Below are 15,985 nucleotides of genomic sequence, written 5' to 3' on the forward strand. Positions count from 1 at the left end.
TTAATGCCTTAATGGCGCTCTCAACTTCCATTTTGTGGGCTCTGAATCTCTGATCCATTGGGTTCGCACAAGGCCATTCAACTTCGCTTTAGTTTATTTTTTTTCAATAATGAGAAACCCATTTGAGCCCATGATTTAACCCAAAAAAGGTAGGCCCGTTATAATACTTACAATTTGAGGAATTAACATTTCCAGCCTCATTCATAGTCCGTAACTACTTCCTTTCGAGGGCGGAGAGGCCCATATCAGATATGTGCCTCCAAACACACATCTGAGGGCAAGGTAGTAATTGTCCCATTATTTTGAATTTTTTTTAATACCATATTTGAAAAATAAACACCATTTTTGAACTTATGAATACCATTTTTGAGCTTTTGAGTACCATTTTTGAACTTCTGAGTACCATTTATGAACTTATTTTGGACTGATATATTTTTGTCAAAACATATATGAGATTGGAATATAGTTCCTCCTTCCTCCACTTCCTTAAAACTGCAACAGTTTGACCCTCACACAATGCATAAATGCATAATTGTGATTATGAATATCTTTAAGTAAACGTAAAGTTTTCTCTCTCCAATTAATTATGCTTATATATTATTTTATGTTATATGTATGTTAGGGGTTGTCAACCCTTAGGATCAACCAAACATTTTCCCAATATTTTAAATGATACGGGGTAACATTTACTTTTTAGGTATTAGGAAAAACACGTGGTCAATGTTAATAGTGCAAAGGTTAAACTGTGCCAAACCTAAGAAAACTAAAGAACTATTACTTGAAGGAATAATAAACCCATAAGGTACCTTGTAATTCTATAACCCTCTTGAAAATATTATGAGTGTGTGACAAGGTAATTTGCTGATCATAACCTATAGTCCTCTTGTGAAATGTTGGGATGATAGAGACATGGGGCAATATCTTCAACACTTAAGGCTTTCTATTCACCTTATTTTAATTTATTTCATAAAAAAAAAATAGTTTAAATAAGATCATATAAGACAAGTCCAAGAAAATATGGGTTATCCAAGTACAAGTTATAACTAAAATAAGTTCTATATAAGGTTCTAATAAGATTCAAATAAGTTCATATAATTTCAGATAAGATAAATTCGAAAAAAATAAGTTGAAATTAGGTGAATAGAATGAGTACTAATTAAATTTTATCATCCGTGACATCTAAAAATATTTAATAACCAAGTCCATGTACAAGATACAGTCATACAACTCTTACAATCTTACTTATTCAAAGTGTTTGATTCATTCACATACATTTAAAAGCATTAAGCATGGTTACAAGATTTGAATTCATAACATTACATTTATATTTCAACACGTGAGTCTTAACTCTCAACTATTGAGTATTTAAGTATATCATAATATATGTCAATCTTTCTTTACAAAATACAATAAATGTAGAATAACCTATTGTAAATATATGCGATCTCTTAGTATATGTAGTACTAGTCTTATATACACGCAATGCGTGCGAGATTACATATTATCTCTATTCTATAATAGAATAGTACTACGTACCCTTCTTATTTCGTATCACCTATAATGCGCCCTTATTAGAAAACAAACTCTCTCTCTCTAATTTGTATATTTTGATTATGAACGACTCGAGGGATGGCTACCATCGAAAATAAAGAAAAATTATCAGCGAGATTAAATGTGATCAACAAAATGAACCATATAGAATTTTTACGTTCTTTTTGTTTGACAACCGAATACTAAGTACAATATTAGAAACTCTCACAATATCAAATGGGGATTGTAAAGTAAAATTGTGTAAAATCATGCATGAAGCTTCCATTTTTCGAATATTTGTCTTCCGACCCTTTTCAATTTAAATTTGACCGATAGATTATACGCATATTTTGTATATTATTCTCTATATCATATTTAGCCATATATATTATTAGACGATATTCCCTGGTTGATGAGAATGACATAAGTCAACATATATACAAACCAATCTACTTAATTATATGTTATAACTTAGGTAACGTCTAATCACCTATCTAATTACATGAGATACGGAAGGATTACAAATCCTGACATATTAAAATTAATGGTTATATTTATGGGATATTTTCATTAATAGATATGCTTAAATAACAAAGAAAGCCTTTCTATAGGGATCGCTATAGATAGTATAAGGAGCCTTTACTTTCTAATAGAACGCCCTTAGGGTAGTTTAGTAAAATCCTAGGGGGACACCAAAAACATGATTACGAAAATAACCCTCTCCTCTTGGCTTATATAATAGAGGTATAGATTAAATTATTCATCGATTTTTGAAGTGAAGATCTCTACTTTTTGGTTTGAAAGGAAGAAGATCTCTACTTTTATTACAAAAATTGAATTTTATAGATAATATATCCTGAAGTTGAAAAAGAAGTGCATGATGTAAGCATTTGTATCATCCACTTCTGGACATGTAAAGGATGAAATTATGACCAAATGATAGAAATGGGGATGATTTCGACATATCGATCTCTAACTTGAAAACATTAAAAGTCGATTTCCCAACTTTCAAATTATTCTTGGCAGTACTTTTTCTTATAAACTATTGGAACTATTCAAACATACCATATAAAAATAAATAAATATTTTAAAAAAAACTTGAATAAATAAAGTTTGAATAAATAGTGAATAATCCATAATAGGATTTCGGAAAACTTGTTGGTAAAACCGTTCTTATATTATTGGAGTCGGGTTATAATTCGTGAGCGCGCAAGTTATAAAGAGCTTTAATTAGAGCTTACTCGATTCATATATCCAACCTCGTACCTCCAATTGATCAACATTTACGAAAATTCCGATGGTTAAATTAAGACCATTTATAGTTTGTGTTTTCATATAGTCACCTCTACCTACATATTTTCAATTATTCCGCAATCTTTTCCTTTTTAACGCATATTACCTCCGTTTCTTAAAATTTTTTACGCTTTGAAAAATGTGTCCAAAAATCAAAACTTTGACCATAAATTATCACTATTATATCTATAAAAAATTATCATGAGCTATCTTGTTATATTCGTCTCAAAATGTGTTTTATAAATATCAATTTTTTAATAATTTTTTGTCGTACACACTGGAGTCTGTACAAATAGTAAGTGTAAAGATCTTTTGAAAACAGATATAATATTCAAACAATGATTATAATTATAATTAATTTAAAATGGTTTTGAAACCATTAATTCAGACAGACAAGTAAAGATGGAGGAATTTACATTCTTGTAAAATAATAAAAACTGTTTTTGAAATACAAATTAAGAAGGATGCCAAGAAACAGTATAGCATGTATTAAGGACTAGAATTCTGCTCACAAAAGACAGATAGAATAATAGTCGTCAGCTCCCAATAATAATTTAATAGTTGCTCCATTCTGCTAACCCAAGTACGGAGTATTATTAAAGATGTTTCTAAAACCAAAAGAAGTTGCTATTTCTTTTCTAATCCAAACAAATAGTACTACAAATCTAAATAAACTTAAATATTATATCTTGGTTATTATGTTATCGTATTCAATTTATTAATATGAATAACTTAATTAGTAGTAGGCTCGATCTAGCTTGTTTATATGAGAGACATCCCGTGCATGAATCATGAATGATTCACTAAAACTTGATTAATTACCCTTTGTGTAAATAAGTCGAGCTGAGCCGAGCCCGATACGAAAAGAAGTCCCGGTTTCAAGTTAAGTTGTTCAAGACAAGAATAGTAGAATAGTGGCGTTGAGTTTCTCGACCCTTTGCCTTAGCATTAGTCAGTTCTATTTCTTGAAGGGGGACAGGGAAGGTAGAGTGTCACCTTGACGTGATGGAAATCATCAGTTCGAGCCTGATTATCCCTAAACCCAACTTCAGTTTTTCTATTTTGACTTGCTCCCCCGCCGTGATTGAATGAGAATGAATAAGAGGCTCGTGGGATTGACGTGAGGGGGTAGGGATGGCTATATTTCTGGGAGCGAACTCCAGGCGAATATGAAGCGCATGGATACAATTTATGCCTTGGAATGAAAGACAATTCCGAATCCGCTTTGTCTACGAACAAGGAAGCTATAAGTAATGCAACTATGAATCTCATGGAGAGTTCGATCCTGGCTCAGGTTGAACGCTGGAGGCATGCTTAACACATGCAAGTCGGACGGGAAGTGGTGTTTCCAGTGGCAGACGGGTGAGTAACGCGTAAGAACCTGCCCTTGGGAGGGGAACAACAGCTGAAAACGGCTGCTAATACCCCGTAGGCTGAGAAGCAAAAGGAGGAATCCACCCGAGGAGGCGCTCGCGTCTGATTAGCTAGTTGGTGAGGTAATAGCTTACCAAGGCGATGATCAGTAGCTGGTCCGAGAGGATGATCAGCCACACTGGGACTGAGACACGGCCCAGACTCCTACGGGAGGTAGCAGTGGGAAATTTTCCGCAATGGGCGAAAGCCTGACAGAGCAATGTCGCATGGAGGCAGAAGGCCCACGGGTCGTGAACTTCTTTTCCCGGAGAAGAAGAAATGACGGTATCCGGGGAATAAGCATCGGCTAACTCTGTGCCAGCAGCCGCGGTAAGACAGAGGATGCAAGCGTTATCCGGAATGATTGGACGTAAAGCGTAATACTATTTTGCTCATGTTCATGTTTGTTTAACTTAGGTAAGCTCGAGCGCGAGGTTTCAACTTTTTTACTATTTTGTTCAAGCTCGGTGCATTTAAGAGATTTTGTGTTCATAATCAGTTCGTGAAAGTCTCTTTTATTAATCGAGACGAGTTCATAAATGAGTTTTTTCACAAACGATATTATTTCTTAAACGAGATTTTTTCTTATACAAGATTTTTTTTCTTAAACGAGTTTCAAAAGTTAGAAGACAAAAATATGATTTTATCTACAATAAAAAAATTATATATGGTAAATTTAATTATGAACCTAAAGAAATGAGTTGTTCTTGAACATAAATGAAAGAGCATACATATGTCTATGTTCAACCTCATTTATGAAGAGAGCTTTAAAAGTTGTTCAAACTCGACCCGTTTATTAAATAAACGAACAAAAACGGGACTGAACCTGAGCAGTTAAATGAAAGTCTCTGCTCATTTGCACCTCTAATACGGAGTAGTACGTAATAAATATTTCGTATATAAGATTAATAGTAGGGTTAGAGTGGGATGAACGTGGTGAATTAAAAAGTAAGCTCTGAAAGATAAATAAGAGCAAACTTAGCTTTATTCCACAACCCGGCCATAAAGCTAATTAAGAAAGTAAGTATGGTCTTTCTTTCTTACAATGCATGATTTTTAGGCAAAGGGAATCATTTTTTAGGTTTACAACCCCAGCTTTTTTAATTTCCCGTTTACAGAGGAACCCTCATTAAGTCATTATGGTGCAATTACTGTTTTTACCTTGATCTTGCTGTTTACTTCCCCCCAAATATTCACCCCCATATTTATTTATTACTGCTAGGTACTATACTGTTTTTTCTTCCCCTATTCTGTTGTTGGTACACAAATCACCATACCAAGTATTCAAATTTCCCTTGTCAAATTCTTCATGTTTGATCTTTAAACAAAGACTATCAAAACTTAAGCTTATATAGCTTTGACAAATAGTTTTAGAGGATCCATGATTGTTTATCAACATGATCAAGTTTAGATATGGCAGGCAAATAAGAGTCATCAAGTTCAAATAAGGTTACAACCCACAAGCTCAAATAAATGGGTTTGGGGTGAGAAGAATTTAACTACTTTAAGAGCGTAAGAAAGCTAAGTAAAAGTTCACTTTCGATCTTCGAAAGTGAAACTACAGAATAAATATCCTAACTTTTTTCACTGAATACTTAACAGGCATTCTCCACGTTTAGAGTATTAGATGGAAGATACGCATAAATTAATATAAATAGATCCTAAAACGGTCAAGATACTGTTTTAGGCCCACTCAATTTCCCTATATTACTAGAAGAAAAATCAAACAAAACAGTAGGTAGGTTATACCTACTTAAATTTACCCTGGAGGAGCTATATGTGGTTGGAAAATGACACCAAAAATCACCAAGATAAGAAATAGGCAGTGAGGAAATGTATAACGAAGCACTACAACAAATGGAAAATAAAATCTGATTTAAGCTTGAAGAATCACTTCAGTTACATCGCCCAGCCTGGACTTAGGGTAGAATAAATGCACATAGTATACTGTTATGGCATCCCTAAACCCACTAGACAACTCACTGTATTATCAGTTTATCACAAACTCATTTGGGCCAACCCAACTTACAAAGTACCCACGACATACGATCATAACTCATTAGAGCAAGTGAGACATCTTGTACATAAATTACAAACCTGACCTTTAGAATTATTATGTTACTTAGACACTTCATTTCACCTTAAGTACCCGTGTTGGATCCTTAACAATTCGACATGAGTAGCACACTTAGACACTTCAATTTAGCTAACAACATTATGGAACTTTTTGCAAAACAACTGAGTCCGACACTTATACACGTATGACGTACCCGTGTGGAACTCGAGTATTCGAGACAAGTTACATAGCACTTGAATACTTGATAGTCACAAATCTTACAATACTTATTGGAAATTCAAGTTTACACATAGTATACACCAAATAATAGTTATATATATATATATATATATATAATACTAATAATAAATAGTAAATGTCAATGTTGGACACGTATTCCCTAAACCAAGTAATACTATAATACTCCAAGCTTATACTCCGTACTCAGTTCTACATAAAGAAATGCAATATAGCAATGTAAGGATGAGAGTAGGGAGTAGTATGAAAGTTGGCCTCACAACTCTCAAATCAAAACAACCCATAAATTCACATAAAGCAAAGTAATCCCAACTCCCCTTCCTGGCTTACCCCCTCTTTAACTTGCAACCATCTTTCTGCTTTTCAGCACTTTGCTTCAAAAGTACCCCATGTCACCTTAACTTACCTTGATATAGATAAACACTCACAACTGTATTTTCTTTCTTCCTCATCAACAATGGCCAAAACTACTAATCCTAGAAAGCTCACTACTGAAATCCACAGAACAAAAAGAAGTCAGCAGAAACAAAAGCAGCAGCAGCCGAAGCCGCAGCCGCTACCTTCATGGGTAGTTATGAGAAACATCCTGACTTGCAAACACCTTGAAGTGGAACAACAACAACCACAAGAACAAACATCACCAACCCAGAAAAACAAACAGCAAAAACATGCTGCTGCAGTACTGGAAGAAAACAACAGCAAGAATAAGAACAAGAAAATGAGATGTTCTGGTTCACTCTGCAACAACACAAAAGTGATGCAGAGGCCTGATTCAGCTTCCCCTGAAATTCTTCAGAGGAAAAGCAGAGGGGGGACTACTACTACTACTGCTGCTGCTGCTAGTACGAGTACAACCAGTAGCAGCAGCCTTGAAGGGTCAAGTCGGTCAATTAAATCTCCTGTTTTGAGTGAGCTTAGCAACAACACTAATAATACTAACAATCCTAACAATAATGGGGTTTTACTGAAATCATCATCTTCTAATAGTAGTAATTATATTAAGGGGATGCCATTTAGAAGACTTTCAGGTTGCTATGAATGCAGAATGGTTGTTGATCCTGTTTTGGCTTTCACCAGAGATCCTTCTCTTAGAGCTACTATTTGTTCTTGCCCTCATTGTGCTGAAGTTTTCATGAAACCTGAGAATTTGGAGCTTCATCAAGCTGTTAGGCATGCAGGTACCCTCTTTCTCTTACACTAATTAATCCCTTTTTACTTTTAATTATATGCTTAATCACACATGTTTATATTACACTTGCAAAGATTTAGATGTGGCCAGAAGATATAAAGGGTAGAAAGTGAGCTACAAAAGTCATGAACAACAGTAAAATCTAATTAACCTTGTTGTTCAAGTATAGAATGTTTCTCACTTTATGAAATCTTTGCTCCATGTCATAAGTAATTAAGTACATAATTTGGTTAATTAAAACGATTTATATGGTTTGCTGCAGTATCTGAATTGGGTCCTGAGGATACAAGTAAGAACATAGTAGAGATCATATTCCAATCAAGCTGGTTAAAGAAGCAAACTCCAGTTTGCAAAATTGATAGAATTCTCAAAGTCCACAACACACAAAAGACCATCAACAAGTTTGAGGAATATAGAGACTCTATTAAGTTTAAGGCTACAAGGCTCCCTAAAAACTATGGTAGGTGCATAGCTGATGGAAATGAGCTTCTAAGGTTTCATTGCACAACATTCATGTGCTCTCTAGGCTTAAATGGCTCTTCCAACCTTTGCAATTCAATCCCACAATGCAATGTTTGTAGCCTGATAAAAAATGGATTTAAGGTAGTCGATGAGGGGCCTACAGGCAAAGGTATACTAACCACTGCCACGAGTGGGCGGGCTCATGATCGGGCTGATGTTGGTTTAGAGGAGCAGGAGAGAAGGGCAATGCTGGTGTGCCGGGTGATTGCGGGCCGAGTCAAGAAGAGTCCTGAACTCGGCGGGTCAGAGGAGTATGACTCGGTGGCCGGAGCTACCGGAGTTTATTCAAATTTGGATGAGTTGTATGTTTTTAACCCCAAGGCTATTCTTCCTTGTTTTGTTGTTATCTATAGGGGGTTTTAGATGTTTGGGCTGAAATCTTAATTTAGTGTAGATTATTTCTATTATGCTTTGGTTATTGTATAACTTGAGCTTTGGGTAGGGCAAACGTTTTAATGATATTTTGTACTATATGCAACATGCATGGAAATGGTAGCCCTGTGGTTAGAAAACCCAAGCAAGTCAATTAAGATATCTTTATAATATAGTAAGATTGTTCTAATTAGGCCTCAGTCAACTCTTATTTTTGTTTTATTTAAAATCATTATCTTCACAAGCTAAGTCATACATACATAAGTGCATTTCCAACAGGGTAACTAATTATGGAGTATCTTATGCATCAAAGAAGAAAAAACAAGAACTTGAAAGATGATGTTCATTAGTCATAGATAATTGTCTCATTAAGCGAAAAAGTAGTGGTGGAAAAGGATATCAAAAACTTGGTCAGCATAGCAAGAATAGACAAGTGAAAACGATAACACTTCAAGTCACAGATCGAAAGGAAAACAACAAGAACAGAGTAAACCTTGATACAAACATCCAACCAAAACAAGAGTAATGCCGCGATAAAAACACTAAATCCATGTTTCTACAAGTAATTGAACACTAGACGACCAAAGAATGGAAAGTGTTAGTTGTTACCATTAATTAGGCCACACCTCACACTCTCCAATCAGACCTTATCTGAAATTTACATGTTCAATACTCCATGTAGAATGAGGTAAATAGATTTGCATGTATTGTACTAATAAGAAGGCCTGCTAATTAACTATATAGATTTATCAGAATGCAGTAAGTAGAGTACAAATGAAGCAGTGTTGTATGGGCGTATAGTGTTAATACCAACACCCAACGGCCCCAATACAATAGTACACTTGGCACTAGACGTATCGCATCGTATCGTGTGGTTCAGTTTCCACTGCTTTAAATTAAGCAATCTAATTCCTCCTTTCTTAATTTAATGCAGAGGCTCAAACAACTTCCTTTTCTGCACACTCCTTTTTCTTTTCCTTTTTTAAAATGTCAGACAACATTCAGTTCTCTTAAAAATAAAAAATAAATAAAAATAATCCGTATATATCCAATTGTTTAGGTTTAGCAACAAGTCTTTAATTTCATCACATTCCACTTATAACTTGGTGACATCATACTCGTATTTAGTAGACTCTTCATACAAGGGGAACTCCTAAGTCCCAACGGATAGGAAGTAGGATGTACCCCTATATTTTTATAGGGAGGCTAGGTGCAAATCTTACTCTTTAGGACCAGGTACAGTAAAGAATATTAGGGAGAAAAAGAAAAAGAAATGCACATGGAAGCTGTGTTTCTTTAAGTCTAATTTAGTCTTTTTTCTTACTGAACTTCAGAAAAAGGGGGAGGAACAAAGCAGTAAAAATAAAACACAATGTACTGTATAAGAATGCAGGCCATGAAAAGAAGATAAGTTGAACATGCTTCAGTGGGATAATTACATTAATGAATGGCAATAATAAAAAGAGTCCCAGAAAAGAAAAAAGGAAGAAGAAATGCAGGAGTGGGATGTTGAAATGATTGCAGAAACAATACGCATGACCAGAATGGTAATTAACAAATCTATTATCAGCCTCACTGCCTCAGTCCTGACAATGGAAGGAACCCGAACGCCTACCCCCTACTGTGAAACTCTTAAAGGGTGATGAAGAAGCCAAGGCCTTTACGTTTCAGTTGTGATTACAATAATATCATGATTATTAGCCTATTCTAAAACTACTTTAGTTTATAATCCGTGCACAAGTTGGTTTTTTGTTTATAATTATCCAAGAAATTTGCTTCTTATTCATTTTTTTTTCTTTTTTGACATCGCCTAAATTTGCATTAATTAAAACAAAGGGCTAAGAGTGAAGACTTATTGTTTAATCTTCATGATGTTGGGTCAGGCTCATGCTAAGTGCCCTTCATCCTTGGGTCGCTTTAACGTCTGGGGGACCATTTCCCCTTAGGTCCACTACCTCAACTAAAAACACACACAAAAAATCGAATTTTAGGGCGCCTAATTTGACAATAAAAGGAACCTTAAACTTCAGATCATGGAGAACAATGTAAGATGTTTCAGAAAACCTTAAACAATGTAAGTTCATGTAAAAATGTTCTTCCAAAAGCAAAAGGCTAGTTCTCACTTAATCCCAGCCCCTAGACTTTTGCATAAAAAGTACTTCGTACTTCGTATTGTTTTCACTTAATCAACACAGACATTACTCCAAAAACCACCTGTGCACACACCCTAAATCCTAAATCTTTTTCCTTAACATGATGCCTAATTGCCTATGGCATTTTACTCCTCAATTTTCATCGTCATATAATCGCACCTAGACTTTCAAAGCTGCACTCCGAACTTATGTAAAGACAATTTTATATATAGAAGGAAGCATCAAGAATTATGGGTCCCTCTCTAGACAGAAAAAAATGTATATTGGAGGGACTTTTGTTTGATTAACTAACAAAAAAGATTATTAACAATTAGAGGTAGTCGTCCCAATGGGTTACATCAAAATTGGTCCTAGGAATGTCCTAGCCACTACTGCAAAATGGACACTATTTTAACTTCTAAGGCTGCAGGGTTCCCCTACTCAGTTCTCATGGAGTTGCTCAATTCAGCAACTTCTGATGTTAACTACAACTGAACCAGCATAATCCAAATTCACCCACCAGCACCAGAGCTGTCAGTAAGATCCCAGTTTGCACAAAATATCAACACAGGGACATGGATATTCTGTTTGCATCTTGAAGGAGTTGAATAATAGTACCTCTACTGGTCTCGCACTTGGCCATTTAAACTCACAGCTCGGATCATGCATAATTATCAAGGTATGTCATGCTGTATGAACTTGGCATGGTATGCTGGAATAACGTGGGAATAGCCATGTCAAATAATGTGCTTTAGCTGGTGATCCAGCACATCACAAACATTCTCTCTATTTACAGTAAGATTTTGAGCTTCTTGAAGACATCTACACTGCGGAAATGGATATTTGTAAATTGAGTTGTGCCTGTTAGATTTTTTTATTCTTGGCATCATTAGCCCTTCCCGGTTGCTTTCTACTAGCATCACCTTCACCTCATCCTTAATCTCTTGCCAACTGCCAAAACATTTTTGATGCCCATGAAACTGAGTTTGATGCCAAAACATTATCTGTTTAAATAAATTTGGGGAAAGTGAAAAGTGTATGAAGTACATCATAAACTTCTCAGGAACAATAGAAAGTTCCAACTAGTAGCTCACTAGACTCCAAATTCCCACATATATCATGTGTTTCAGACTTTCAGTTGGTATATATGCTAAAATCACACTCGTAATACAATATATCATGCAGGTCTACTGTTCAATGAAGATTAACAAGGAAAGTTACCTGATGCTAATGTTATGAAACAGAAGAACAAGTTTCTGCTTGTCAGGTTTGATAGTCTTTGCATGTCCACCATAAATATATCTGCGATGGCCCATGAGAAAATGCGGGAAATTTCCACCCTGGGTGGTCAAGAAAACCTCGCTAAATAAACATACTGCATAGTCAAGAGCAGCCAACCTTGATGAGTACCCCTGTCACGGGTAAATAAGTTCGAATGAATATACATTATCAGTGGAAGCTACAGCTGCAGCCACTATAAATTCTCGAGATGTTAACTATTAATTTTGGTGTAAAATCATGTCAATGCTGAACTTACTCGTAGTACAAGAAAATCATGTTAATGTTGGTGCAAAATCATGGATTACTATTAACTTACTCGTAGTACAAGTAAAACAGCAATAATCACCTTAAAATAAGCAAGCTCTTCTGGGGTTGCAAGAGACTCCTTGGTATATAGAAGCGGAAACATCTCTAATAGGGGAGTTAGATGTCTCTCCTCCTGATATAGTCTCCCTGATGCCAAATAGATCAATGTATTGTTGTCAAATCCCATTCCCCTAAGCATCATTCCAACCTATGCTGACAAGAAAAGGATGGGAGGAAAAGGTGAGGAAAATAAAAATATAGAGGTTCAAAGACGCCAATATTTATTTTACTTTGTATGTTTTCAAGGATATTTACTATTTGTTCCAAACGTGGAGATGAGAAAGATCCATTTAGTTATGTACTCTTTTAAAGGTCTATCTGCAGATTGATGTGATGAACGCTAAAAGGTCCAAATTGCTCGAGTGAAAGAGTGAACATACCTCCACTGGAGTTAGAGGGCACTTTCCACTGATTCGATTGAGGCCAGGATTGATAACTGTGCCCCTACGTCTAAATTTCCCCTTCCACCCTTTCTCTCTGACAAAGTCCATTTCAAAGCGTTCTTTCTTTCCTCCGTCGTATATGCAACATGAGAATGCAACCATGTCCTACATTTCCAGTCAACCACAAATAAATGGCCATAAAATTAGCCATGTCCAAAACAATTAATAAAATACGACAAACTACTCTCCAAGAAAGATCATGAATACCTCTTCAAAACGAAGGTGGACTGAGACAAATTTACCATCGGTTGTTGGACTCTTCTCCATCAGACGCTTGATTAAACTTTTGGCAAGTGTTGATATAGGAGGTGCAAACTTTAAGGCTTTGTAGTTTGCAAGGCATCTTAAATACTGAATGTCGGGTGGAATATACATTGACAATCTATTGGCAAAAGGAGCTATGCGGACAAGCCTGGTTGACATCAGGGTATAATGATCAGCGTTATTCTGTAAACAACTCTATGATGTACAGAGTGTCTCATGTAACATAGCAAGAACAGAATTCAATCTACACTATGCTAATTTGATATATCACAACAATTAACTCAACATTATTCCATTGCTCTATTAATAAGGGTACCATATTAATTACACACTTTCAGAAAAAATGATTTGGATGAAGTAACATTATCTGGGACGAAAGGCAAACATATACTATCATGAAAACATGTGTCTTAAAAGTAAGGTGCTTGTCCATGAACATAGCAACAATGGAAAAGTGACATACCCTTGATTCCGTAAGATTGGAAAAACTTGTTCAAGGTAGTAATTGATGGGAGACCAAGCAGGGACTTGAACAATAGGTACATTACTGAAGTTGTAATCAAATTGGTCCATGAGTTCGGTTGGTAGTTCCCTGACTACCCTCACAAAGCCACTAAGGGTGCTTACAAAATGCTGCTCGTCATAGATATCATCAAAAAGACTGAAAGAAAAAAAGCAGAGCTGAGACAAACTCTTATTTGATTGAATAACTTGAAATCAATTAGAAACAATAAGCATCAATTAGAAGGACAAAACAAAAAACCTTTTATCCATCCAGACATTGTGATATTCAAGACGCGGAATTACTAATGTGGCATTCAAAAAGCCAGCAACAGCCACAGCATTGCATATCTGCATCAGAAACAGTCAAAGAATAAAACTAGTACTATCGTCTACAGAGATGTAAAACTGATACAGTTCCATTAACACTGCAAATTCCAGGGGGCACATACCGAAGACCTTTGTTGATTGAGGCCTCCATTAGCTTCAACAATTAGATATCCATTGTTAACTGAGCTCTCTGAAGGATATGAGGATGGCAAACTCGTTAAGGGGGATGGTTAATCATCAAATTAGCAATCAAATTAGAGATCACGTGATTGCTTACCCATTCGCGTTTCTTCATACGTGATTTTGCAAGGCTTTTCGATTTTCAATTTCTTATACATCCAAAGACTAGATAACTGTGAGAAAACCAATTCATCATCACTGTCATATTCAGGATCAACAGATTGAATCTCACATTTGCGATACAATCCAAAATAGAAAGTTGATGAACTACACTGATTTACCTAACATTTATGAACTTTTGGCATAAAATAAAAGCATTGATTGAATTGGTAAAACGTACAATCAAATAAAGAAATGAGAGTAGCACAAAGTACAGAATTCAAAGTGAAAGTAGCACAGTAGTTAGAAAAAATGAATCGAGAAAGTGAAAAGAGAGAGTACGAACCTGAATAGAAGGGGAATCGTCACTGAGAATGTGGTGGCGTAGCTTCTGGAAGATCTGATGACTGCGGTAGAGAGAACCAGGAGGTGGTACTGGAAATAAGAAGAGAGAGAGTGGACGAGCACAGAGAATCAAACCTAAAAGGTATAGCAACGGTAAGATCAGCCAGTAACGGAGACACCGACGACGGCGGAGAACAATGCCGGCGTAAATAATTTTCCGGCGAGGTTTACAGCGAGTCATAGTTGTAGGGGTTTCCATTAGGGTTCGAAATGGAGTGATGGAAGATTAATCAAAGAGTAAAATTGGGCGGAAACTGTGGAAATTGAATGGGATGCATTATATTCATAGCTGCTTTGCGTCCTCTGTGGGAGTGAGCCCAGTGAGGTAACGGGGGAAGGAGAAATTGAAGTTTGCCAACTTTCTAAATTTGTACGGTCTTTATTTACTGAAGGAAGTACTTATATTTTACAGTTGTCATATTTATTCTGTGGGAAGATTATCAGACTATCTAATTGGATTTTGTCCATTTTGTTCGGGCTTTTAGTTACTCGTTCAATAAAATCTTAATCCTACTACTACTACTACTAAGAAGGGGTTTGTTTTTACGGAGTAATCAAGGTTTTACTGAATGAAATATGGGTCAATTATTAGTTACTTCATATATTTTTATTTCGAAAAAAATACTCCGTATAAAAGTAAGACGTTCAAACAGGAAATGTAATTATCTTTATATTTTGGTAAAACGGATTCATTGAACTTATTAGGGAAGGAGAAAGAAGAGTGGAAGCGGAAGGGGAGAGGGTGGGGGATTGAGTATATGAAATAGGGTTGAATGATTCAAGTCAATGGAATCGATAGAATAGTTGTAAATTTTGTTGGACAAAATTTATAAAATATAACAACGTGAAACAAGAAGGTATTAATAAAAATATATGGAGTAATTTTGATATAGAATACAACAACAATATATTCTATGAACTTGCAATAACATGAGTCATCCTCAAACGCAACAGTTCCTAAAATAAATTAACGATGAATATATTTTCTAGCTCGATTGTTAGCTTGTTCGCAATTATTGAATTACGTTAAAATAGATTGAACATGAATACAATTTATTTATGAAATACCGCCTGGCGATCTGATGGGAGACTAGCTCATGCATAAATTGAGTATTATATGACTTAGTTACTCGTTTAATATTAACAAACGCATTAAAAATTCTCAATTAAAATGTTACACGATTAAATTAATCAGAATTATTCGACGGTAAAAAGTAGAAACTGACACTACTCACAAAATCACAACTCACAACTCTGTTGCTAATCAAAATTCAATACTCGGACAATTGTCATGATTTCCATATAATCAATGCAATAATTAGGAAGGGATAATCACAAAACAATTGTTGCA

General features: G+C 35.4%; 2 protein-coding genes across 2 annotated transcripts; one reads left to right on the forward strand and one right to left on the reverse strand.

Moving 5' to 3' along the window:
* The first annotated feature begins 6,743 nt into the window (after nt 1-6,743).
* Nucleotides 6,744-8,823, forward strand: LOC110795050 (uncharacterized). The gene is made up of 2 exons (XM_022000026.2): nt 6,744-7,728; nt 8,002-8,823. The coding sequence occupies exons 1-2, from the start codon at nt 7,008-7,010 to the stop codon at nt 8,622-8,624; spliced, it is 1,344 nt and encodes a 447-aa protein (XP_021855718.1). The 5' UTR covers nt 6,744-7,007; the 3' UTR covers nt 8,625-8,823.
* Nucleotides 8,824-11,007: 2,184 nt separating this feature from the next.
* Nucleotides 11,008-15,302, reverse strand: LOC110795049 (O-fucosyltransferase 10). The gene is made up of 10 exons (XM_022000025.2): nt 14,576-15,302; nt 14,228-14,303; nt 14,073-14,140; nt 13,883-13,971; nt 13,583-13,780; nt 13,063-13,267; nt 12,793-12,960; nt 12,393-12,560; nt 11,987-12,177; nt 11,008-11,716 (listed from the first exon to the last, which is right to left on the reverse strand). Exons 1-10 carry the CDS (start codon nt 14,831-14,833, stop codon nt 11,503-11,505), a joined length of 1,635 nt encoding a protein of 544 aa, XP_021855717.1. The 5' UTR covers nt 14,834-15,302; the 3' UTR covers nt 11,008-11,502.
* Between the last annotated feature and the right edge of the window lie 683 nt (nt 15,303-15,985).

Source organism: Spinacia oleracea, chromosome 2, assembly GCF_020520425.1.
Source record: "Spinacia oleracea cultivar Varoflay chromosome 2, BTI_SOV_V1, whole genome shotgun sequence".
NCBI classification, from domain to species: Eukaryota; Viridiplantae; Streptophyta; class Magnoliopsida; order Caryophyllales; family Amaranthaceae; genus Spinacia; species Spinacia oleracea.

Bases quoted from the DNA above. Each gene is read 5' to 3' on its own strand.
- LOC110795050 (XM_022000026.2), top strand. From the start codon at position 7,008: ATGGCCAAAACTACTAATCCTAGAAAGCTCACTACTGAAATCCACAGA. The intron at 7,729-8,001 runs GTACCCTCTTTC...GGTTTGCTGCAG, and splicing joins TCAAGCTGTTAGGCATGCAG to TATCTGAATTGGGTCCTGAG.
- LOC110795049 (XM_022000025.2), bottom strand. From the start codon at position 14,833: ATGGAAACCCCTACAACTATGACTCGCTGTAAACCTCGCCGGAAAATT. The intron at 13,972-14,072 runs GTATGTGCCCCC...TTTCTGATGCAG, and splicing joins TCAATCAACAAAGGTCTTCG to ATATGCAATGCTGTGGCTGT. The intron at 12,961-13,062 runs GTATTCATGATC...CTGGAAATGTAG, and splicing joins TCCACCTTCGTTTTGAAGAG to GACATGGTTGCATTCTCATG.